We start from the raw sequence: 25,447 nt of genomic DNA, 5'->3' as shown, positions 1-25,447 counted from the left end.
AGTGAAAAGAGAAAGCGGTGGCAACTCACAGGCCAGCTAGCCCTTCCACAGGGTTGGATACAATCCAAGGGCTGCAACTTACCATCGCTCACAATTTGATATAACTGGTACTCTTAACAAACAACAGATCATGAAAACTACTCGCTACAACCTCTGGTCCTGCTTAAAGGAACAACGGCAGAAGGCCAACTCTACCTCCAAGAGAAGGTCTATTAAAGGAGTTTGCTTGCTAGCAGGTGTAAGGCAGAGGTTATCAATTATCAGCACACGCATGAAGTCAAACACAAACTTCTTAGCAGGGTGGTTGGTCAAATAGGTCTTGGATCCAACATTGCAGTATTCTGACTGGCTTCGGTTCATTCCTGTGTCAGAGGCAAATGCTTTGAACTCCTCTGCTGGAGATCCAACTTCATCATCCAAATCCGTAACCTTTAAAAAAGAACAACCAATAATGCAAGTCAAGTGATTTACTAGAACCAAAACTATCTTTGCCAAGGAAAGGGAGCAGTTTGCAGTTATTCACTTATTTTAGTGTTGCTTTTCTACAAGTACAAACTTTAGGGATTGTTGCTTTCTGGACTGTTTCCTGGACTGTTCAGGAAACAACTGAATACAATTTTCTTCCAAAAGGTTTTTCCCAGCTGGATAATAGAGTATTTCCAGGGGTCAGCAACCTTTTTCAGCTGTGGGCCGGTCCACCATCCCTCAGACCATGTGGTGGGCCAGACTATATTTTGAAAAAAATATATAAACGATTTCCTATGCCCCACAAGAAACCCAGAGATGCATTTTAAATAGAAGCACACATTCTACTCATGTAAAAACACGCTGATTCCTGGACCGTCCATGGGCCGGATTGAGAATGTGATTGGGCCGCATCTGGCCCCCGGGCCTTAGGCTGCCTACCCCTGGTCTAGATCATCCCATTCCCATTGCCTTCTGTCGTACTCCAACCACAACTGTTAGCAATACGTTCCTGTTTCTATGTTGGAGTCAGTTATACCCTTACCAACACACACCATCTAAATTTGTTTTTGTTGTATTTATTAATTGCATTTGCACTCCACCTTTTCTGCAAGAAGCCCAAGTGGAGCACGTGCTTTTCCGCCTTCCCCATTTTATCCTCACAACCACCCTGTAAAGTAGCTTAGGCTGAGACGTTGCGACTGGCTCAAGGTCAGCCAGTGTGTTTAATGGCTGAGCAGGGATTTGAACCCTCATCTCCAAGGTCCTTGTCCAACACACTGCCCATTGTGTGTGTGTGTGTGTGTGTGTGTATAAATTATCATGTCCTATTGTATGAAAAGGTGGTATATAAATGCAGAACATCAGCAAATAAAAATCCCAGATCCCAACAGAAAATGCCATATGGACAAGAAGTAAAAGAGAGAGAGAGAGGGGGGGGGGGAGAGGGAGAGAGAAAGCTGGTTTCTACTTTGTGTGTGTGTGTGTTTTGTTCTCTTACCATTTCTGAGTATGGCCGGATGTTGAAAGGGAATACAGTGGCTGCCAGTGCACAAAGAAACTCGGGGCTCATCCACATTGAAGCCAGATCAGGAACATTGTGATACAAGTAGCGGAAAAACTGCATCAAGGTGACTGGATATTCCCGAAGCCAAGAACCCTCTTCTTCAGACTGCCAAGGCTGTAATGAAAGGCAAAAACAAAGCTAATTGTGTGTGATATATATATATATAGAGAGAGAGAGAGAGAGAGCGTGCGCGCCATAACCTGCACTGGAATCTTAACATAAAACAAAATCCAATATATAATGATTGATGAAATAACTACTGCTGAAATAAAGAAAAACACATTGTATGGAGAGTAAGATATCATCATCTCATCATTTTGTTAATTTGTGTTTAATATGAAAACGGTTGAAGATAAACTCACTGGGACATGGAGATATGTTTTTTGCTTATGTTGCTCTCTAAACAACCGTGTCCACCAACGGCATCATAAAGATAATAAATAACATATTAAAGCTAAGCATGTATCAGCCCTATTAGGATATGGGGGGAACTCTGCCTCATAGCCCCAGGTAAGCCTCTCTGAGCTTTCAAAAGCCAATGGTAACACATAATTAGGAAGCTGGATGTTTATTGACATCTGAACAGTGTTCATACTTACTGAATTCAACATGCTCCTAAGCATCCCCAGCAGCAAAAATGCAGCTTCTGTGCAAAGATTGTGAACTGAAGCAACCACAGTGCCACTTGATGCAGGAACACCAAATATAAATGTCCAAATTGAATCCAAGTCAAACTGTTGATTAGAAAGAAAATTGAGAATAGGGGGATGGGGAAATAATAGTCAACACACAACCCAATTTAAAAGTATGACTATAATTGATGTTAGCCGCTCTGAGCCCGGTTTTGGCTGGGGAGGGCGGGCTATAAATAAAATTATTATTATTATTGGCTTCCATAGAAAAGGGCAGCATTAACTTGGGATATGTCTTGTCATACTGCAATTTGTTTTACTGGGAGTAGGGGCACTTGTTCATGAAGTTCAAATTTAGTGCTCAAGTGACAAGTCAAGACAATTAGAAGCTCCTATGTAGAGGTACTGCCAAATGAACACAACAGGAATTGTAGGTCTCTATTGGTTTTCCATCAATCTCTGTTGGTTTTCAGTGCTTAACCCTAGAAATGGAGGAAACTACCCAAGAGGATTCTGAGGTGTATTATGTCCCATGGAATCTGGGGAGCTGATTGTTCCATTGAACGCAGGGGATCTAGCAAAGCCCATATTTATAAAGGATGCAACTAAGATTTTTGGCACTAGGAACGCTGAGAATGTTGGTGTGCACTGAAGCGTCTGGGCAATCTAAGTGCTTCCATCTTCTGTTACTGGAGACTCAGATGGAACTTCCACCAGAACATCTAGCAAGTCCCATCCACTGCTAAATACCACAGCAGTCTCCCCACCCCAAATCTCTCTGTATTTCAGGTTTCAGGAATTTAGCAGCAGCCTTAAAGGTAAAGGTAAAGGGACCCCTGACCATTAGGTCCAGTCGCGGGCGACTCTGGGGTTGTGGCGCTCATCTCGCTTTATTGGCCAAGGGAGCCAGTGTGCAGCTTCCGGGTCATGTGGCCAGCATGACTAAGCCGCTTCTGGCGAACCAGAGCAGCGCACGGAAACGCAGCGAAGCTCTAAAAGCTCCCATCAAGCAATTTCCAGTAAACTCAGCATGCAGCCTCTCGTTATCTGCTTGTGTACTTCAAAAGTACAATACTATACACCTCTAGATTGTTAGATTTATTGCTTTATTCTTGGCGTCCAGCACACTTCCCCCTGCGAGCCTCTGCAGGTCGTAAAGCAATTAGCAGAATTGCACAGCGTCCGTGTTGAAAGGGCAGTAAAACAAGTCCCACACGTTTCTTCTTTCCTAGTAGCACTTTATTTGCTCAAAAATAGCATATTTACAATCCATAAACACCATCTGATTCAAGCTGCATTTTGCGTCCTTCTCTCTCAGCTTGCAGCTGCGTAACAAAGCTGCTTTCACTTTTCACTCAGCTCACAGCATTCCAAGCTGCTTTCGTCAAGTCCTGGCTTACTTCCCTTGTAAGCGCCTCCTCTCAGCCTCGAGACACAGAAGGTTAACCCTTCACTACACCCAACATAGATGGTGTTGAGGCATAATATCTATCTGCCCACTGCTCCAGGCCTTGGGGCAGCTTTAGCATATGCTCAAGTTGCTAACTACAAAAAAGGAGGCTATCAGGGCACCTTTCGGACTCCAGTCCAACCGTACAAACTGTTTGCTTTTTCAATTGAGTTCCATAAAGAAACAAAAACTTGGGAGAAATACAATATCATGCCTATATATGCAGCTCCTCATTATTGTTTCTCAAACAGCACACTGTCCTGACCCTTCTTTAGTCATGCATTCATTTTCAAATTATAAAGCCTTCTGAAGAGCATTCCCCATCATTCACACAAAATTAAACTTGACATTACAATGACCTGTGCCTGTTAACCATTGAGACCTCCACTGAATTCAGTGGAATTCTAGAAGAGCGCAAGAGAAGATTTGTCCACACAATGCAAGGGAATGAAGGCTGTATCTTCTTATGTCCTTTATATTTCTATTAAGCCTGATTCTAACTGGCACTGGAACTAATGTCAAGTCCCTCTCAGATACAGAATGCTTCATCACAACTTTCATTGCAGAGCTTAAGTACTCTACTGTGAAGGGGGCTTCAAACCATCACTCCCCCCCCCCCTGCTTTTTTGAGTCACACTTAACAAAATTGGTATCTTGCTAGATAATCCCTACCTGGCCTCCCTGATTACATCGGCTGGTGATGACAGGTGCACTGACCTGCAGGTTTTCAGGCAGTTCAGTGACTGGCTGCTGCAGGAAAAGTGCCATTAGGAGGAAATAGAGCGCAGGCACATTCGTGTGCTTAGGAAGAAATGACTGAAGAACCGGAAAGCCTGGGAAATGACAAGCCTCCCGGTTAATTTCCCTGACAGTCGATCTGCCGCCAGCACTCCTGCCAACGTTGAAACCTGAGAGGGGGAAAGTAAAATTAAAAGCCAAAAAGCAACAACAGTGGGTCCTATTCGCAACATCAACGTAACGGATCAGAGCAGCGTTGTTAACCCCTGTGCGTCACTAGTATCAACAATAAATAGGGTAGTCAGAGCAACAGGTTGCAAAAAAAACCAGGCCAACATTAATTCAATGGTTTAAAAAAACCAAGATGGACGCTTTTCTGCTGTTGCATTTTATTTGCCTGCCCTGTCAAAATGTTTTGGGATTGTGCAGAGGAATGAAATTACTCGTGTAATTACAACAGTTTTGTCTGGTATCTACTCCCATGCTTAATAAAAAAAATGTGTAAGAAACAAGAAAAAAAAAGAAAAAAGCACGATTTTTGAAGCTTTCAAAATTACTTTCAGATTTGAGGGATGGTTAAAAATAATATCCTAATAAAGCTATTTTCCTTCTTCACCCCAAAAGATTTGGTCATAGTGTTGAAGTCTCATTTGGCCTCTTTACCCATGGAACAAAGCCATGCCACTGGGCAACAAAACTATCCTCATATTCCAGTTACCTCAATGCTCAAAACTGTTTGGTCACCTTCTCAGCAAGAGCATTATTCCAGGCACAGGATTGTATCCAAGTGAATTTTATTCACAACAGACCGACTAGAATTAATGGAACTAAGTTACCCATGTCTATTAGTTTTGATGGGTCTACTCCAAGTATGGCTAAAACTGGAAACAACCCATAAACCAGGCATAGGCAAACTCGGCCCTCCAGATGTTTTGGGACTACAACTCCCATCATCCCTAGCTAACAGGACCAGTGGTCAGGGATGATGGGAACTGTAGTCTCAAACATCTGGAGGGCCGAGTTTGCTTATGCCTTCCATAGACCATCTTGCATCATCCATCTATCCTCCTTTCCTGCTGCTACCAATAAAAAGGTTTACATCTCTTTAAATGAGGGGGGAACCCTACTGGATCCAAGGGCCAGATCTTTACCTGGCCCCATCCTGTGGGCCAACTTTTGACAGGTGGACAGGATAAACCATCTGACAATCAATATGGCATCTCATGATGGACAGGTAGGTTGTCCTGCCCACCTGTCAAAATCCATTGTGCAGGGTTCCCAAGCACCAGCATTTTATTGGTTTGGATTTGTCAAAAATTATGAACATAGGAGAACTGAACACAGATGGGGTGGGGGCGGGAACCCAGAACAATACTACTGTTTTCAAACGCAGCCTACATCCAGGGAATAAGGTGATTCAATTTAAGGAGGAACTCTGAAATACCATTGTTTTAAGTACATGAAGAAGAAAAAAGTTGCCAGAAAAATGTAATAATAAATAACACTGGTACAAAATGCTTGTCGTTATTCTTCATAATCAAAAGGATTCTCCTATGAGAATACAAGACAGTGGCAGTGAAATAGGACCTAATTTATTTTAACATACATGATATTCTCATTTCCACATAGAACTCAAATTGGAATCCAATTTCACCTAAATTCCATAATCTCAATATCATAAAAAAAAAAACGTTCACTATCTTTTGTTCTGTGCCCTCTACCTGTCATCTCTGATAAATAAGTTTCTCATATAAAAAGACATCGGGCATAAAGAATGTCATCTACCATTCAAGGTTTGGAATTTAATTATTTTGCTTCTGTTACAAAGATTCAAATGTTAGTATACTCTCTTGCTAAGTAATGGACTCTGCCCTAATCTAGAGACGCTCAATGTATTGTTCATCAGGTACAACTCAGGTTCATAGATGGTTTCTCAACTCTCTCCTCCAATTTTAAAGGTTCAGTCATCTCAGTACTTTCCAAATATTTTATTTCGGACCTATTCTTATATTACAGCAGCAGCTGCAATTGCTGTTCCAGTAACGTCAAGAGATAATTTGGGAAGTACGAACACGAAGATTGCTTGTGTACAGCAACCCACACGTCACCCTCCCCACACATGGGAGGAAGCTGGGACAAAATGGATTTGGATTCTAGCTTCAACGTTCATTGACAGGTGACTAAGGCTATACTCCTAAGTGCCCTTACTAGGGAGTAAACACCACTGAGTGGGACTTATTTCTGAGTAAACATACATAGCATTGCACTGGGAATGATCCTCCATATTCCTCAGATGTCACCGTGCTCCTATGCAGTACTGTTTCGCAGAAACCTCTGAGTTTGTCAGATTCACTGGGATGCTTTGTACTGTACTGGCCTGAATATAAGCCTCACTTTCCCCCCAAATTCCAACAGTGAAAAGTTAAAGTGCGGCTTATATCCGCGAATTTACGGTATGCAGCCAGGAGCATGGGGCAAACAGCGCCAGGAGTGTGGGGCAAACAGTGCCCACCCCACGCGTAGTCCCCTGTCATCTCCCCCAGGAAGGGAGAGAGCAAGGAAGGGGAAAGGCCACCAGCAACGCAGCACGGTATTTTTTCTCCCCAGCCTCTCCAATTTTAAAGGTGCAGCTTATATGCGGGCCAATACGGTATCTGATAATGTCACAAAGTAGTCAAGTCTATGATCTTGTACATGGCTGGAGTTGATTTACATGGGTGTTTTACAGCCATAATCACAGACAGACTAAAACTGTTTTGCCTTAATGAGCTATCTGTGAAATGAGCTCACCCATAAAGGTGTGAGCTCAAATCACCCACGCCTACAACCTTAGGCTAAGAGGAGTTCATTCCACAGGATGACCCATTCAGTCACAATGCTTTCTGAGTGCATGCCTCTAGAGACCATCTCACAACTGTTAAGTATGCTACATTGAAACTGGCTTTCCTGGTACTAGATCAATTCTGTATTAGCCACAACATTCAAATAAAAAATAAAATAAAAGTGGGGGTGGGGAGAAAAAGGGTTCAAAAACTAGGACGTTTTAGAATATTCATACCAAGCACCGTTCCAATCTTATTAGTCAACACAGAATCTGTTTGCTCAAGCCAGCCTCCGCCAGTGAGGCCTTCTTTGAACTTGATGAGAATGGCTGGGTTGCTCAACAGGACCACCAGAATCCTCATGGCTGCTGTCACTGTGGTAGGGTGCAAGTGCTCTTCCATAAACAGCATAATCCAGTCAAACCCCAGGGTCCGGACCAGTTCTTCACAAGCCCTGAATAAAAAGTAGGGGGAATGCTACAGAATTAATGGACTAAAGCCAGACAAAATGGGCAAGCCTTATAGGATAAAAATGTTAGGTGCTTTTCATTCTGTTTGATGTGTAACTTTAACTCTGTTTGCATTTTGCAAGGTTGAGCATACACAATTGAGAATGCGCTAACTCTCCTTAAGAGCATTCAGAATAATGTCTGCTGGATAGCTCAGTCGGTAGAGCATGAGACTCTTAATCTCAGGGTTGTGGGTTCAAGCCCCATGTTGGGCAAAAGATTCCTGCCTTGAATGGGGTTGAAGTAGATGACCCTTGCAGACCCTTCAAACTCTAATAGTCTTAGATAAGTTCCTATTCACTTTCCTGTGAAACAATTTTTCATAAATGGAAAATTTCCTTCAGTCTATAAAGCTATTTAATGAATGAGAATATATGAAGAACTGGTTCATCACTTCAGTTACTTTAAATAATAATAATCATCATCATCATCATCATCACTATTATTACTGCACCATGAACCAACCAACGGCCACACAGGGGAACTGAGAATCATTTTTGGAGGGATGCTTCTCAACTGTGGAACTCAATTCCCCTGCAGGGCCACCCAAATTCCATTCCAGATGTCTTTGGAAGGGTGTCTTTATACAAATAGGCTGACCCCAAACTTTGGAACAGTGTGGCTCTGAAATAAATGAAATTGATAAATACATAAAAACCTGCAATCTCTTTAAATAAATGCCGTCAATAGATGGTTGCCTTATTAGCATTTCACTATTAATTGACCATCTACTTGCCCAATTCCAGGTGTACACAGCTGTGCACAGAAACATGCGGCGGTAATTCCACAAGCATAGATGTAGCTGCCATAATAATGACTGCAACTGCCCCCTGTCTTTGCTATGGCACAGGGGTGCAACACAATGCCAATTACAGGGATATGCTGAAAGCAGCTAACACCATCTGTGGAACTCTCAAGTAGAGCTTGACTAAGCCTTGTTTTTGTCCATTAAGGCGTTGTGGGTTCCTGACACAGTCACATTTTCTAGCAAAAGTTAGGCTATTTGTACTCACTGCAAGTTGACACTGTTTTTTTCTTTAGACGTATACACAAGCTTAAGCAGTATGTCCAGCAGTCGGTTCCTCAGAAGGATAAGATTTGCAGAAACAAGACCTCCAAAGTCTTCTTCCGTTCCTAAAACACAAAATGCATAGTTAGCTTTGAAACACATCGGTGGAATGCTTCTTGCAAGTATTGTATCTTCTAAAATAACATCAGTTGCCATTAAGCCTCCTGCCCCCTCAAAATATAACTGGTTTGTAAATAGTTTTCTGCTATTGTAACAAACAGTGTATGACTAAAACCTGCTTGAGCTGAAAATACGCTAGACTGCTGATTGAAAATAACAGTTGCAGGTTACAGAATGGCAGTCACCACAAACAGAAAAGGGGGAAATCGGCAGTAAATTCACTGTGATTGCACCCACAGTTAAGAACAAACTACGCCCAAATGAATTTCATGTAGCAAGAGTATGAATTAAAAATATTGTTACTAGTACACCATAAAATAGATTCCAAGCTCTGCAGGTGAGCGAAGATGAACCTACTAATCAAGACTGAAACATTTAACCAACTTGGATGGTGGGAAAATTGCCTAGGTAAGGAAAATATGACAAACACTTCAAATTAACCATTTTCTTAGATGGTTAATTTGAAGTGTTTGTCATATTTTCCTTACCTAGGCAATTTTCCCACCATCCAAATGAAGCTATGAAGCTAATAAAGCATCCTTAAAACTTTTGTCATCTTGAGAACATTTGATTGATTGCTTATAACCATTTTCTTAGATAGAGGAGAATTAAATATCTTTGAATGTTAAAATAAGCAAATGAAAAGAAGGTTAGAAGGATTTGCTGGAGATACGATTTGAATTAGAATACAAAGCAGAGAAGTGAGAGGAAGTCACGGAAATAAGTAAATGGGAAAACGGTTCTAATGGTTTAAGTTGGTTTTTTTTTTTTTTTGTTACTTTTTATTGTGATTTTTTGTCTTGTGTATTTTTCTTTGTATTGTGTGTTTTTCTTGTAGGATGTATGTGATTTGTAGGATGTATGTGATTTGTTTTTCTTTTTTTTACTTTTTTCTTTTTTTGTAATCTTAAAATTTGAATAAATATTATATATAAAAAAAAACAAATTAACCATTTTCTTTTCTTCAGTTTCTTTCTTCTACTCTATGTGCAGAAGCACTATAGAAGTTCCCATCATGTTTAGGGCAATAAATGGTGGAGGGAAAATACTTGGAATTTCTGAACTAAAGAGCAGAATGGTAGAGGGCCTAAAGTTAAGAGGATTTTAAAGCTCATAAAGGCTCTGTTTTGTTTTGTTTTCATTTCAGACTTCGTTACTTTTTCCTTTTCACACAAAGGGAAATGAAGGGGGGAAGAACTTCCAGCTGATGTTTAATGGTACAGTGTAGCCAAGAAATACAAGCTCTGCTACCTTTAAAGTATATGCTAGAAACTGTTTACTCCTGCTTTTTCATGCAATTTGTGGTTCAGAACAATTGAAGAGCCGTGGTCCATGCAGGCCACCTGGAATTTCATTACTTTTCTTGTAGACTACACTTCAAAAAGTGCCAATGTAAACATTTCTTCCACTTCATTTCCATTTAGATGGCTTGAATGTTCAATTAAACCCAATTCCTTTTACATGAAAAGAAAACCAAAATCAATGAGACTAATCACTTTCAACTCTGCGTGGCCAAGTCCCACACACTTGGTCACAACCAACTGCTTTTACATGTAAATATCATAGAGGATCTATGGCAGGAGATTTAACATTTTAGGGCCACGCAGTAAGTTTTCTTTTACTTTTATTTCCGTGAAAAGGACTTTTCTCTTAACTTTCTGCGCTTTTTGCAACACAAGCCAGTGGAATTTATTTCCATGCGAGCCTCTTTGACTTAAATGAGAGTTTCTTGGGTGCTGAAGTTTGTAGAGTGCAACCTTGGAAAATTATCTTTAAAAGGGCCATCCTAATTTAAAAGGTTATCTTTCTAGAGAGGAAAAGTGAAGGGACTGTAGCACTGAAAACAAAGAGATCATCATCCGTGGTAATGAGAAAACATGTCTCGAGTGATTTCTTCGGTGCCACTAGAACTGGAACTACTTACCAGTGTCAAGCTTTTCTTCATTGTTCATCTCCATGACTACAAATTTCTCACAGACTGCAAATGTAGGCAAAGTAGAAGAGATGAACTGCCCAAACCTTGGTGGATAAGAGGGGGAAAAACAGCATGCACTCCGTTTGACAGGTGGAGTTTAATTTGTCATTAATTAACATTGGCTGCAAAGCAACACTAAGCAGCAATTATTTTCTTTAAAATTCAGATCCTGACATTTATTAGGATTGAATAAAGTTGACTCAGTCACACATGCACGCACGCACGCACGCACGCACGGACACTCTGAAACAAATTGTCCTGGATTAACTCTCTCTCTCCATGTGTGCAAAATTACTATACAGTGGTGCCCCGTAAGACGAATGCCTCGCAAGACGGAAAACCCGCTAGACGAAAGGGTTTTCCGTTTTCAATGCGCTTCGCAGGACGAATTTCCCTATGGGCTTGCTTCGCAAGACGAAAATGTCTTGCGAGTCTTGAGATTTTTTTTCCGCTCCCCCCCCTTTTTCTAAGCCGCTAAGCCTTTAATAGCCTTTTAGCAGCTAATCCGCTGAGCCGCTAAGCCTTTAATAGCCGCTAAACCGCTAATTGCGCTAATCCGCTAATCCGCTAATAGGGTTGCTTCACAAGACGAAAAAACCGCTAGACGAAGATACTCGCGGAACGGATTAATTTCGTCTTGCGAGGCACCACTGTAAATAGGACATTTTGAAGCATAGGGAGGGGAAAGAACATCATCTTCAAGGTATTTTGAAATCGATTCTGGAAAGCCACTGTAAAAGATTATTAAATTTACCAAGCATGAAAAAAACTGTACATAAGGAATGTTTTATGTTCCCAGGCTGGTAGATTCAGAGCAACGGAAGATAAATGTAGCCTCACAGAGAAACATGCAAGCTATATTTATTTATTTATTTATTTAAGAAAGAAGGAAATCAAAGGATAACTCTATTTGGTACCTGAGCAAGTCATTGCTGCTAGGGAATCCTTGAAGCAAATAGCTCAGTACGTTGCTAATAGCGGCAATAGTTGGCTGAGACAAAGACATATCTCGAAGTGTCAGCAGAAGTTTTGGGATAAGCTGGAACTCCCTCATCAGTTTTGCATTCTTTGCTGCTTCACTGAAATGAAAAGAACAGCTTAAATAATAAGCAATTCTCATTGATTTGAGTAGCCCACGCACTACGGCTCTTTTTTTTAAAAAAAAGATGGATCTAGCAATCCACTTGACTTATGTTCATACCATGTAACGAGAATATAATGTCAAACGTGGGAACATATTTTCCCCCATTTATTTCAATTAGTTTCTTTAACCTGGCTTTACATCAGATACATTCATTCCAAGGTTGCTTACAAACCCACACACAAATAAATCGTAACCTCAGTCATCATGATAGATAAGAACATAGGTAAAATCGGTAGCAGCCAAGAATAAGAGCAAACAAAAACTACTTTATATAAACAGATTGGTTTGGAAATACCTTTGTCCACTCTTATTGTTTGCTGACCATCTTTGCTATTAACATACAAATGTATATGGGATGGTTAAAACAGCCAAATGCTGTTGAAGCAAGTAGGCCAACTGCTGTGGAAAAAAGCAGCTATGGGACTAGACTGAATCTCCTTCCCAGGGGAAGTCTAAGTTTCTGACTACAGAAAAAGCCTAGTCTCTTGGGCTTGCCCACAAAATATCTGGTGACAGGACATGGGTCTAATGCAATCTTCCCTATCCCACTGCCAAATGTTCTGGAAAACAGCCAGCCAGCATGGCCAATGACATAAAAAACCACTTCATGTTTGTATTTTATACTGTAGTCTTCATAACTATCTAGATGGAACTTCCAATAGTTAAGACTAGGTGCTTAGCGTTCAATTCAGTCCAGCTGTCTTAACTCACTTGTCTGTTTTTCGGTATTTTTCCGCAAGTTCCACCTTTCCTTTCTTATTCTCCCATCATAATAAAAAACCTTTCAAATCATATCAAATCAAAATCATGACACAGCATTAAAGCAAGCAAAGGGGAGAGAGACTGGGAAGCAAAATCTGGATTGTACATAATGCTGTTTTGTTTACAAGACAAATTATATCAGACGTTACCTGGATTCAGTAAGAAGCTCAATGAAATGTTCGAATAAGGAAAGGTGAAGTTCATAGGGTGCATGCAGCCAGACCTGAAATACAAAATATACAGCTGATTTATAGCTGGCATGTGCTATTCTGCTTAGTAGAGTTATTCTAGACAACCAATATTAGGGTTAGCTATTGCTGTTTTTGTCCCAGGTGTTGCTTTTTCCCATTGGAAATAAATAGAGTCTAAATGAAGTTATCATAAACAATTATTCTTTTCTTTCCATACCAGATTGCAATTGTCAGACCACCAATCAAACAATAAAGCCCATGGATTAAACAAGTGAAGAACAAGTAAATTCATATTCTACTTGATCTGCAGGTATAAAAAGACAAGATTTAGCCCCTTCATCTTCCATTTATAAAAGATTGAGAATCTAACAGGGGAAGATTACAATCTGAAAACTAAACAACAAACAGCGCTAATACAGCGCATTCATCAATGCCGTAGAATGATCGACTTCCACCTGCCACATACAAGTGTGTGACTGTGACTTGGGTTTTACTTAACTATGATAAAAATTGACATTGTTATTAAGGAAGAGAACAAAAAGGGGGAAGTCTAATTAATCTGTTAAAAAATGAATCAGAACGAGATAGTGATAAGAAAATGTTCATAGAAAAATACTAGTCATTTTCTCCATCTTGGTTATTTGCTTCTGTTATTGCTAAAGCCTTTGTTTGTGGCCTAGACACCTCTATTCTCAATAACTTAAATCTCTTCTTCAAAGGCCGCTTCCTGCTAGCCTTCTGTCACTGCAAAAATAATCCCTTTCTCCTCTTGTTATGATCAGTGTGCAGACCTCCTTCAGTTAACAGCAATGTGAAAAGCTACAGCAAATCAAACTACATAGTCAAAAGTATTTTCATTTAAATCTCCAAACTTAACTTGCCTGTCCAATCATTTCCCTTTCTCATACCCTTGACTTTGCTTCAAAATGATTTCTTCATTTCCGATTTTATGTCTTCTGTGATATCGTTCTCTCCTATCTGCAACAGCCTCAAAAATCCTACTTCTCAAGACCACATATACAAACTCCCTTTCATTTTTTAAAAATTCTCATTTTCTAGTCATCAGTCTAACCTGTCTTTTGCTGTCTGCTATCAGCTAATCCTGCCCTTTATCAAATCTTGTCCCTCAGTTCTGCTGGCATTATTTAAAACTACAAATACTGTGCGTTTGGATTATCAGTTTAAACACAAAGGCGGGAAACCAGAATCTGCCATGGGTCAATCATTTGCTCGTCATGCACAACACAAATTCAGAAAATGGTCGCTCGACCCATATTCCATTCATAGGACCTGTGGCACCCACCCATGCCATCCAGTACCTATTGCCAGTGTTGCCACTGCCATTTTGTGCACTCTCCAACACTGAGACCTGCCAAAGCACTACAGTGGACCTTGAGCAGACAACTTAACTGATCATAGAATCATAGAGTTGGAATAGACCACAAGGGCCATCGAGTCCAACCCCCTGCCAAGCAGGTGAGGATTCTGTCTGGGGGCAGCCACTGAGTTTGGGCTAATGAAGGGAACTGCAGTGAGACCAGCTACAGTGGTACAGCAGTATCTTGACACCATGGATGGGGATGCTCAAAATGCAGCCATCCAGGCCTCTCTTTCTGACCCACGGGGCACTCCAAAGCCACACCATCTCACCCAAGGCCACATCCTCTTACTAGGCCTGCTCTGCACCTGAGTGATGATAAAGGGTCTGGAAGCCAAGCCTTAGGAGGAACGGTTGAGGGAATTGGGTATGCTTAGTGTGCAAAAGGGGACACAGGTGGTGCTGTGGGTTAAACCACAGAGCCTAGGACTTGCTGATCAGAAGGTTGGTGATTCGAATCCCTGTGATGGTGAGCTCCCGTTGTTCGGTCCCTGCTCCTGCAAACCTAGCAGTTCGAAAGCACGTCAAAGTGCAAGTAGATAAATAGGTACCCTCCAGCGGGAAGGTAAAAGGTGTTTCCGTGCGCTGCTCTGGTCATGCTGGCCACATGACCCGGAAGCTGTACGCCGGCTCCCTCAGCCAATAAAGCGAGATGAGCGCCACAACCCCCGAGTCGGCCACGACTGGACCTAATGGTCAGGGGTCCCTTTTAGTGTGCAAAAGAGGAGACTGAGAAGAGATATGATATCCATCTTCAAATATCTAAACAGCTGTCACGTGGAAGATGGAGCAAGCTTGTTTTTTCCTGCTCTGGAGGGTAGGACCTGAAACAATGGATTCAAGTTACAAGAAAGGAGATTCCAACTAAACACCCAGAAGAACTTTCTGATAGTAAGAGCTGCTGGACAGTGGAACAGACTCCCACAAGAGGTGGTGGACTCTCCTTCCTTGGAGGTATTTAAGCAGAAGTTGGATGGGCATCTGTCAGGGATGCTTCAGTTGAGATTCCTGCATTGCAGGGGGTTGGACCAGATGAAACTCAGGATCCCTTCCAACTCTACGATTCTAGGATTCTATGTTTCTGGCCTTCCTAAAATGCATCATTGAACTCTGACAATGCTTCTTACTGGCCTGGATGGAGGATAGAAAGCGGTGTGTGGATGTGTGTAGGAACTAACCTACTGCACAAAGGAAAACAATTACTATTCAATGCTCTGCCCACTTCTGACTCTGTCCCTGCCCACCATTGGCATGTGCCCCCCCCCCCGAAGGGAATGTGGCTCTCTGGCTGAAAAAGGTCCCCTGTCTCTGCTTTACACCAACAACCTTAGCAGGTTATATCATAATGCCTAACTCCTGAAAAGGTTTCTAGGTCAGGGTGCTTCACTGGTCTGAGCAAACAGTAGACTGATCCTGCTGCTCCTTACTGGCAACTATTCGCCTTCCCTTCCCTTCAAGTCTTCATTTAATCTTGCTCTCAATTTAAGGGAGCCAAGCCTGACACTGAATATTTCATTCAAATGAATACATGTCAGACTCCATATTAATTTTCACCTGCAACATAGTTTTTCACACTGTGTGCCACCCTAGCAGAGTAACTGCAAGGTGCTATCCTGTGGCAAAACGATTACGTTAGAGGCCATTCATGATTGATCATGTGTTATTTCAAAAGGCATTTCTGACACCAACTCTTGAGTTTAGCTTCAAAACTTACCTCCTTCATGAAACAGAATCATGTCATATATTTTAAGAGGGATGCGTTACAATCAATCAACATTGCTGGTAGATTATAGTCTCTCTGCACTGCAACTGCATAATGTACTGCATTAGATATGTAGTTTCATGAGATCCTCAAAACCAATCTCTTTCACTGGCGTGCTTTCTGTTTCAGAAAACACTTGCCCCAGGTTTCCTAATGGTTGTAATAATTTCTAGCTTTCAGGGGTGCCCTATGTACCTCAAAGTCGCAAAGCAGGTCCTGGAAGGCAGTTGAATTTGGAATAATGGATGTTTCGTGACCGCTGTCAACAGTCCCCACCAAGGAAAAGGTCAAATGAAGAATGTGGCTATTCAGGAGAGAGCGTTTCTTCTTTAACAGCATTGCCAATAACTGAAATACAAGTAAGCAACATATGGACACTGAGTGGCAAAGTGGGTTTCCCCCCTCCTTTTATAATTCTTACAGCCTTTTGCAGACAAAGGAAATATCATCTTATTCCAAGCATAATAAAAAGTATCACAGCAGGGCAGAGCCATTCGCAGAGCCATGCTTTTGTAAATTCAAAGATCAGGTATAGTGTACATTTCTTTGTCGTAAATTATGGATAATACCAAGAATTACAATGGAGAAGCAGAAAGAGGTAAAGTTGACATTAACCGACAAAACAGCAGGCATTCTGAAATGAAGAGGCTATTCTCAGGGATGGGGTTGCTAGTGACTAGTCCTACACAGAACTACTTGTCAAAAGGAAACAAAAGAAAGTCATCATGGTGGGCAAAAAGATTGGGGGTAGCAGTTGCAGCCTTTTGTAATTTAATATTTGATTATCCAGGTGGATATAACAGGAGTCCTGCAAAGGACAGGCAGCTGCATTTTGAAATACAAGTTATCAGCCATTTCTGAATCCATTACCTTTGAATTCCAAAACGTTTTCTTTGATTTTTAAAAATTGCGCTTAGAAGGAAGCAATTTCTAAAGCACGTTTTACTGCCCAGTGTAAGTGTTCCTACCTCGGTATGGAACATAACTCGTCTGGGCCGTGACTAGTTTTCAGAAGACAATAATATTTGGTGCCTATTGAAAGCAAATCAAATGCAGGCAGAATGGCTAATAAAGAAGCCTCACAGTGCTGATTATCTAGTTCATTCAATGCGGTACTGATTAAACAGGACTCCTATTGGCAAATTCAGTTCAGGGGCTAAGTGATAGATGGGCCTCATACACAAAACGGCCCCTTCTAAATCGTACGGCACGTTGAAGGTAAGGGAAGTCATCTTGAACGTGATGAAATTAGAACAAGGGTCTCATCTCCTTTGATGGAAAGTCATTCCCAACTCATAGGAGAAGCTCCATCCATTTGTCCAAACAAATTACTATGTTTTCAAATAGACAGATAAATCAACCTCACTACTGGCTTCAAATGCCCTTCAACTGACACAGATGGTGCACTGCCCTTGATTACGGTAACAACAATAGAAGCTCCTCCTCATGTATTTCTCTTCAGGCTCCTGCGTGTTCTTCCTTTGATTTGGCAGCAGATAAGAGTCTCTGCTGAGCTAGCAGATGTCACAGATCTGACACGATGACCATATTCTGATGGTGCTTCACTTTAACCGCAGAGCTGTCACTGACTGAAAGCCTTTCCAGTACACAAGGAAACAGAGCTAAATAATGCAATTGACTTCAAAGGCAAGGTAGTAATGAAATGTGTCGATGCATCAATGCTGGAAGTGCAAAATCATGTAAGAATTCAAATTCAGCACGCACCTGATAACCTTTGATTCTTTCCATTTCTTTGCTAGCCAGAGGGTTGCTCTTTACCACACACACAAGGGCCTTCACAGCAGCATACAGCCCCTCGACATCCGAAGCCATGGCTACCAGACCCAGAATAGCAGCTGCTCCACCAATGTACTGTAACGTAGTGGCAACAGGCTTTGGGACAAATGTTCTTACACCTGAGCATAAGGTGGCAAAAAATAAACCAATTGGCATTAGTGCATTTCATGGATTGCTGTACAACCAAAAACTTCTACTGTGATTCAAAAACAGTGTATGCATTTCCCATTTCCCAAGAACCTACAACATCAGAAACAGAAACAAACAAGACCAAACAAAAGCCCTTAATGAGCAGACAGGAAATTAGCTCATTTGTAGTAAATGTAAACTATATAAAATTAACATGACTTCTAGCGCATTTTGCTTTCAAAGGAGACTCACAATCCATTTGCTGAACAATTACATGCAAATAAGACAACGGAGTATAACTGAAATTAGAGATGGGGCAATTACTCAATTATATGGGGGGCTCAAACATGCGCTAACAATGCTGGCCTAATTAGTACAGCCACAACTCAAGGCAGGCACAACCATCCTTCAAGCTCGCTCGTCCTCAAACTGGTGGTGCGCCCAGCAGAGGATGGCATAGTGGGGATGCCCCACTCAGATAAATCGCTGCAGAATACCAGGATGGAGCAGGGGAGGGGCGCAGTGGTGGCAAGGTTGGTGCAATGTAAATTGCAACCCCATGCTTCTGCCATGGTGGCTGCACCACACCAGCCTCACCATCATTGCATTCCTTCTCTCCATCCCAGGATGCTGCAGTGATTCAGCGCTATCACCCTGTCCACTACTGCTTGTATCTCTCCTCCACCACTGGCAACTTGGAGGGCAGCGAGAGAGTCGAGTGAGCTCTGTGGACTTTGGCTACAACCCATACCCTTGCCGTTGGCTACTTACTCCACTCCCTGCTGCCAGTTTGCCATCTCTATCCAAGGTTTGTTTGTTTTTCTTGGTAGGTGGATGGGACTATAAGATGTGAGGGGGAAATGGGGTGCTCAAGTGTGCAACTTAAAACTACTTGAAGAAACATAAAGCTACTGATATTTTTTCAGCGTTGATTTCTGGTCAAGCCAGTGTCATCCATCCCTTGCATCAAAATCTCTCCCCTAAACAGCCCATCAAACTCACTATTGTTTATACTGACCAACAGCAGTTCTCCAGGATTTGAGGCAGATCTCTTTTCCAACCCACACCTGAAGATGCTGGGGACTGAAACTAGAACCTTCTGCATGCATATTTTGTTTTCATAAATTTATTTCATTATAAATGCAAAGCTCTGTCATTGAGCTGTGATCCTTCCTGCGCTCATAACATTCCCCCATGGCAAAGCATGCATGAGCCTAAAGTAAAAACCATCCATTTCCACCACTAATGCTCATTTGCTGAAGCAGATTTTTATCCTGCCTTTTCATTTTGAAAAGTGCCCAAGGCACTAATAGGGACCAACTTGCATATGACTAGTCAGCCAAGCGAGCAGTAAGAAGGCCCATAAGTTTTATCCAAACTCCACAAAAGCGAAGACCACAAACTTTGGATATTTTAAGAATCACAGATTTGGAAGCATGGGCCACCAAAACAAAAAACAAAAAACATGGACAGAATAATTTTCAGAGATTACAAATCTTGATATATGAGGAGGGACTACAAACCAGATGCCTAGAGGCCAGGAATTGATAGAAACCTTGTGAGAATTTCCTAGGAGCAGACTGCTTGGTAAACAAGGAAGAAATAAGAATGGCAAGATTCCAGATATGTATTCCAAGGGACAGCAGGATGCTGCCAATCATGTTCAGTTATTCTTTCATTGTGCAGAGGGTGCCAACACCACAAGGCAAAACCTAAGAGCATGGGTCAATGCCTAGAGTTTGTGATACTGGGGCAGAGATCAGGATTCCCCATCCTATGTCCTGGGTGTTCCTCTACTTAGGGGGAAAAGAAGCACCTGCGTTTAGAGGACTCCCAAGCTCAGATCTGAGCCTCTAGTACCATGGTCAATGTGTAAAAAGCACCTTAAACTCTATATTGCAACTAAACACTGGAACTAAAAAAGTGAAATAACTGCAATTCATCTCACCCAGATATCCTATCAGAGCTGCACCAATGGTACGTGCAGGTCCATTCAGATGTCCTCCTGAATTGTGAAGCAGCTTCACTGGAGTGGCATTCTCATGAGATGAAACAGCCAACTAATTAAAACAAGGAAAACTGATCATTTAGAGGGTTTCTTCAGCAATACAAAGTGTTTAATACATTTTCATGAAGTGGCAGAATAATGCTTAGTCCCCCCCAAAAGGTAAGGTTAGGTCAATTCTGAACACCTGAATTTTGATTCAAGGATTAATGCAGGCTGAGCTGTGAGGTAGCAGGACTAGCGGCCTAAAGAGGCAGTGGAAGTATTTCTCTTGGAAGTTTTAAAGAACAGGTTAGCAGATATGGTTTAATCCGCTATTAATTTACAGATTTGAGCCAACTCTTTGTGGGTCCATATAGATAGAGACATCATAAAAGGAGACCAGAAGTGGCTTCTGTAAAAATGCTAAGCACATAGTGGGACCTGAATTTCATTGAACCCAATGTTCTCCAGTTTTGTCAGAGTATGACTCCCTAAAATTTAGAAGTAAAAACAGATGATAAACCTATATGGAAATCAAAATGAAAAACAAACAAACAGCTGATCTTACAAAGCCCAATCTCCCATGGTCATCTCCCACTTTGCACTTACATGATTTTTTCATATCACACTTTAGCAGTGGTAGACCCAAGAGAGGGAGATGAAATTAGTGCTAGAAATACCCAAATATGTCTACAAAAAGACTAATAGCTTTCCTTCTCAGCAATATTGTATAAAAGAGGTCATAAGAACACACTTTACTAGCTACTAAATGATCGTGCTATATTATCATTAATTACTATAATAAAATTATCAGTAAAGATAATTATTATTACTACTGACATCGGGCTCTTTTTGGTGCCGGCTTAAAACATTTTCTTTAGGCAAGCCTATCCAGACACCTAGATGTGTTTTACTATCCAAAACCATTCAAAAGAAAATCAATGTTATTAACTGTTTTTACTAATATTTTATATATTTTTTGTAAAGAGGTTTTATTACAATCAAGGAGTATATGAATTTTGTTTAATAAATTAAAATAAAGGTATCTACACACAAGCTATTAACAACAAAGGAAATTAGTTCCAACTGTTTTCTCTGTTTCAGCTTTAAATGCTTGCTGCAAACTTTTCTCTTCCGCCAGACATCTGCAGACACTTAAGAACACATATTTCCACAACAGCTAATTGATGTTTGATTTAAACTTTTTATATGGCTTTTACTGTATGGTTTTATGTAATATTGCTGCAAACCTCTTTGATTTTTTTTATTTTAAAAAAGAAATAGGTAAAGGTAAAGGGACCCTGACCATTAGGTCTAGTCGTGACCGACTCTGGGGTTGCGGCGCTCATCTCACTTTATTGGCCAAGGGAGCTGGCGTACAGCTTCCAGGTCATGTGGCCAGCTTGACTAAGCCGCTTCTGGCAAACCAGAGCAGCGCACGGAAACGCCGTTTACCTTCCCGCCGGAGCGGTATCTATTTATCTACTTGCACTTAGGGGTGCTTTCAAACTGCTAGGTTGGCAGGAGCAGGGACTGAGCAACGGGAGCTCACCCCGTCGTGGGGATTTGAACCGCCGACCTTCTGATTGGCAAGTCCTAGGCTCTGTGGTTTAACCCACAGCGCCACCCGTGTCCCAAAAAAAGAAATAGCCATATATAAATATTTTGATAAATAAAATACACGAATAAAAAGGTTAACACCTTAGTCTCAATTCAGCAGCCCCAGCACACATGCATAGCTTCCAGTATTAACAGTGCTGGTGCATGCTCTCTGTTAATGTGTGTGACATCCACAATTACATAACATGGCACTTCTCGAGTTAAAATCATAAAACAAGCCAGATGGTAAAGTCTTCTTCAACCTGAGTGTTTCAGCTTACCTGCTTGGCTATGGCCTTACTGTCCAGTTTGTTATAAACTTTTCTGATCCTTGCCACTGTCAGTGACGAAACAGAGAGTGCATAGAGGCCAAAAGAAACTTTCTCTTCTGGGACCAACGATACTGGAGACGGGCTGACTCCTTCTGGTTTTGAATCCTTGCCTTCAGAATGAGAGAAACACGTTTCACTATGAGCTAATGCAACGTAGTGGATAAGACAATGCCCCGCCTTGCCCAGTGTTTTGTCTCTCACAGTGACCACCCAGACCTGGTAAGGGCACAAACAGTGGTAGGAATTCAACAGCCATCTCCTTCTTGCAGTTCCGCAACAACTGGTACTCAAGCAATAATGGCCCCTGAAACTGGATGGCAAGTACCGTCATCATTACTATAGAGGCCTATTCACCATGAATTTGTCTAACTCTCTTGTAAAGGCATGTAAGCTAGTGTGCAAAGCTCAATGTGTAAATGCTAAAGAACAATGTTAATTAATTCTGTGGAAACTGTGGTTCAAATAAACTATATTGTGGGGGGGGGGGGCAATTTTTACTAGCTAAACTCCAGGCTTTTACCATCTCGAGCCAAATTAATAAATTCTCAATTTAAAGTATTATATCTCATTTTAAGATTGCACTAAGATTATCACAAAGTATCTAAATTGTATTTTGTGCACCTTTTGAGGTCTCCTCCCCTTTTGTTTCTTTGCAGGTGGCAAGTTACAATAGTTTTGAGGAAGAGCTTTTTGTGGTAGTACAGCTTTGGATAATGAACATGCTTGCTTCTCAAAGTGATATCATTCATGCACACACACACACACACACACACACACACACACACAAACACTTTCCGCGTATGTGAATAAATTAATCCTACTCCAACCTAAATCAAAAGAGAAGCAAACAATCAAAAAACACCACACTAGGATAACTTTTACTTACATGGCATATATACAGCTTGAAAGCTTCCAACATAGTTTGGTCCTAGTTCATAAATCGTGCTAACACTTGATGGAGGCAAGACCTCTTCCAAGAAATGGGTTGGCCCCAGACGCCAAACAAGGGATGAGAGCTGGCGCTGAGCAGGTGGCGAGCCTATATAGGTGTAAACTGTGCTGACTACTGGTGGATTAGCACAACTTGAACCACCAGGACTGCTGTGAATATAATGAAGCTGTAAAATAAATACCAATGCTGATCAGGAAAAAAACCCAATTTTTTTAGCATACATAAATTCATTTAAACATTAATGGAAGTCTGTAATAAGAAGCTACACAAGCTGACTATGATTGGACCACATGTGCTGATGGCAAACATTTTGAACATTCCCCCCAGAGGGAATTTAATCTGGTTAAATTTGCATATATTTGCATATTTATATAAAGTATTTCAGCATGAAACTGTCTTTCCAGGCATACTTTCAAGGGAGAAAGGATGCTTTTTAAAGGTTTTTACAGTATCAGAAAAAAGGTACGAAAAATGAGAAAAACAACCTTGAAAATTTAGCAACACATGTTAATCATTTAATGCTGCAATCCTATGCACACTTACCAGAGATAAGCTTCACTGAACAGCTAACATCTGAGTAGGCATGTGCAGGAGTGCACAGAACAACTGCATCTTTAGTGAATGCACCATCCATTCAATGAAATATTTAAACAAGGAAATTCCTCTCTGACAAGAGAGCTAAGAACACCTCTGGCAGTAAGAACACATGCGATATTTGTGTTTAAAAATACACACAGATGCGCAAACATAAAATAAATAGATTAATTCTCTTCCAAATCCATCCAATCTCAATATTCTCCAAATCACGTACATGTACTGATATAAACAAATGGTTCAAATAAATCAATCCATCATCTCCCCTCTCACAAAGGTAGGACCAGACACATAACCCCTCTAACCCTTAATCCAAGGCATAAAACAATGTCCTTCCCAAACACTTAAAACGTTGGAATTGATCTCCTTCAAAACACAACCAACACAAAACCCAAAATCATATAATTCCTTCACACTCCCTGCTTTCCCTGCCTCCAATTAAAGTAATCCTTTCATATCTTCTCCAACCTGACTCCATCCTTCTCTGGTAGTGATGGCTGGCTAGCGCTAGCAGGAACAAAAGCAGTAGCAAATGAAACGAGTCTCACATCACCAAAGTGAAGTACTGCTACTTCAGAACACACTAGGGTTCTTTGGCAGGAAAGGTGCAGAAGCAGTCGCTTACTCAAGGAGGGACAGAGAGGGGGGGGGGGATCTCCTCTTTGTCTCTAGATAGGGTTGTGGTGGTGATTTGCTGCTGCTCTATGTACTTGCGTGGTACCTCCCTGCCCAAGAATCCATAACCCAAAAATGCACAAGGAGGAATAATCAAGTTCTCAACAACTTTCAACCTCCTCCATCACTGTCTAACTAAAGAAGAAAAATAAGCAACATCTGGGGCTGGTCTTGAGATTTTCTCAAGTCATTTTTGCACAAGCTCCTCCCACAGGGAAGAAAAAGAGAGGTGAAGGCAACTGAGAAGCAGCAAAACATGAAACTCAAGGGAAAGGTTCTATAAATCACACGTAAAAGAGATAAACCTAAAATGCACCTAAAATGGAAACCCAGCCAGATGGGCGGGTTATAAATAATAAAATTATTATTATTATTATTATTACTACTACTACTACTACTACTACTACTACTACTACAAAAGGTTAATCTTCTACCAGAAATGCACACTCTGCTTCATTTCAGCAACCAAAACACCACTTCACTTGATTCATCCTATTTTGCTTGTTGATTGGCATTAAAGAGTTATATCACCAGAAAGGAAACTTCCATGCTTCTTTCAATAATACAGTGTTACATTGCATACCAGAAGGTAAATTTGAGATACATAATGAAATATGCAAAAAGGTAAACTATTGTTACTGGAAGTATCTATATACCAGCCATCTATTTATGACACCAACTGTTATAGGAAGAAGATAGGAATACAGAACTGAAGCTTAATCACTCTGCAAATGGAAATGTTCTGATAAGCTTTTAGCCGGAAAGGTGTGAGAATGCTGTCCTATTAACTAGCTGAAAGAAGGGCTGGGAAACCTCTCATTAGTTTCAGTCAGCTGAATTAATCGCAACAATACCTAGCCCACTTTAAAGAGGAGGGATCCACTAGTCAATTTTAAGGAACCATGATAGATAGCTCAGCAGCACATTTCCAGGCTTGAGTGACATATTAGTTCTGCAAAAGAACGCCACACAGAACTGGCTGTGGCTAATGTCACACAGACTGGGATGGCTGCTACAATGATAGGCTTCTGCAAACTGCTGAAAGCTTTCGGCTGAAAGATCAGAGATGCTGTATCATCCATCGAACCTGACTTTTGACATCACTGATTTAAATAATGCAGAGGGGACTATATACTGCTAAGTAATCATTTATTTTCCCACATGCTTCTCCCGTGCTGTTTTCTTAATAGCTTTTTGTCTCAGGTACAGAATTGGGTTTGTGGTGTTGGATGGTTCACTGCTTTTGTGATTGAGAGGGACAGCCTACTCCCTCTGCTAACCAGCTATTCTGTATGCTAT

At 41.2% G+C, this 25,447-nt stretch overlaps 1 protein-coding gene across 5 annotated transcripts in view; it reads right to left on the bottom strand.

Annotated features, from left to right (window-relative positions):
• Positions 1–25,447, bottom strand: part of WDFY3 (WD repeat and FYVE domain containing 3) — a 130,559-nt gene that overhangs the window by 42,103 nt on the left and 63,009 nt on the right. For 4 of the 5 annotated variants that reach the window (XM_081020608.1, XM_081020605.1, XM_081020607.1 and 1 more), the window contains 14 exons: positions 22,814–23,045; positions 21,877–22,037; positions 19,958–20,069; positions 17,809–17,999; positions 16,279–16,431; positions 12,902–12,975; positions 11,764–11,925; positions 10,796–10,890; positions 8,696–8,816; positions 7,410–7,627; positions 4,286–4,521; positions 2,131–2,265; positions 1,466–1,645; positions 196–429 (listed from right to left, as the gene is read on the bottom strand). In XM_081020608.1, the coding sequence (XP_080876734.1) occupies positions 196–429; positions 1,466–1,645; positions 2,131–2,265; positions 4,286–4,521; positions 7,410–7,627; positions 8,696–8,816; positions 10,796–10,890; positions 11,764–11,925; positions 12,902–12,975; positions 16,279–16,431; positions 17,809–17,999; positions 19,958–20,069; positions 21,877–22,037; positions 22,814–23,045 (2,304 nt within the window). The remainder of the gene's footprint in view (positions 1–195; positions 430–1,465; positions 1,646–2,130; positions 2,266–4,285; positions 4,522–7,409; positions 7,628–8,695; positions 8,817–10,795; positions 10,891–11,763; positions 11,926–12,901; positions 12,976–16,278; positions 16,432–17,808; positions 18,000–19,957; positions 20,070–21,876; positions 22,038–22,813; positions 23,046–25,447) is intronic. The other variant, XM_081020606.1, reaches the window with a different exon arrangement.

The sequence above is a fragment of the Podarcis pityusensis genome (assembly GCF_964106645.2).
Source record: "Podarcis pityusensis genome assembly, chromosome: 9".
NCBI classification, from domain to species: Eukaryota; Metazoa; Chordata; class Lepidosauria; order Squamata; family Lacertidae; genus Podarcis; species Podarcis pityusensis.
This window is presented reverse-complemented; position numbering and strand designations above follow the sequence as displayed.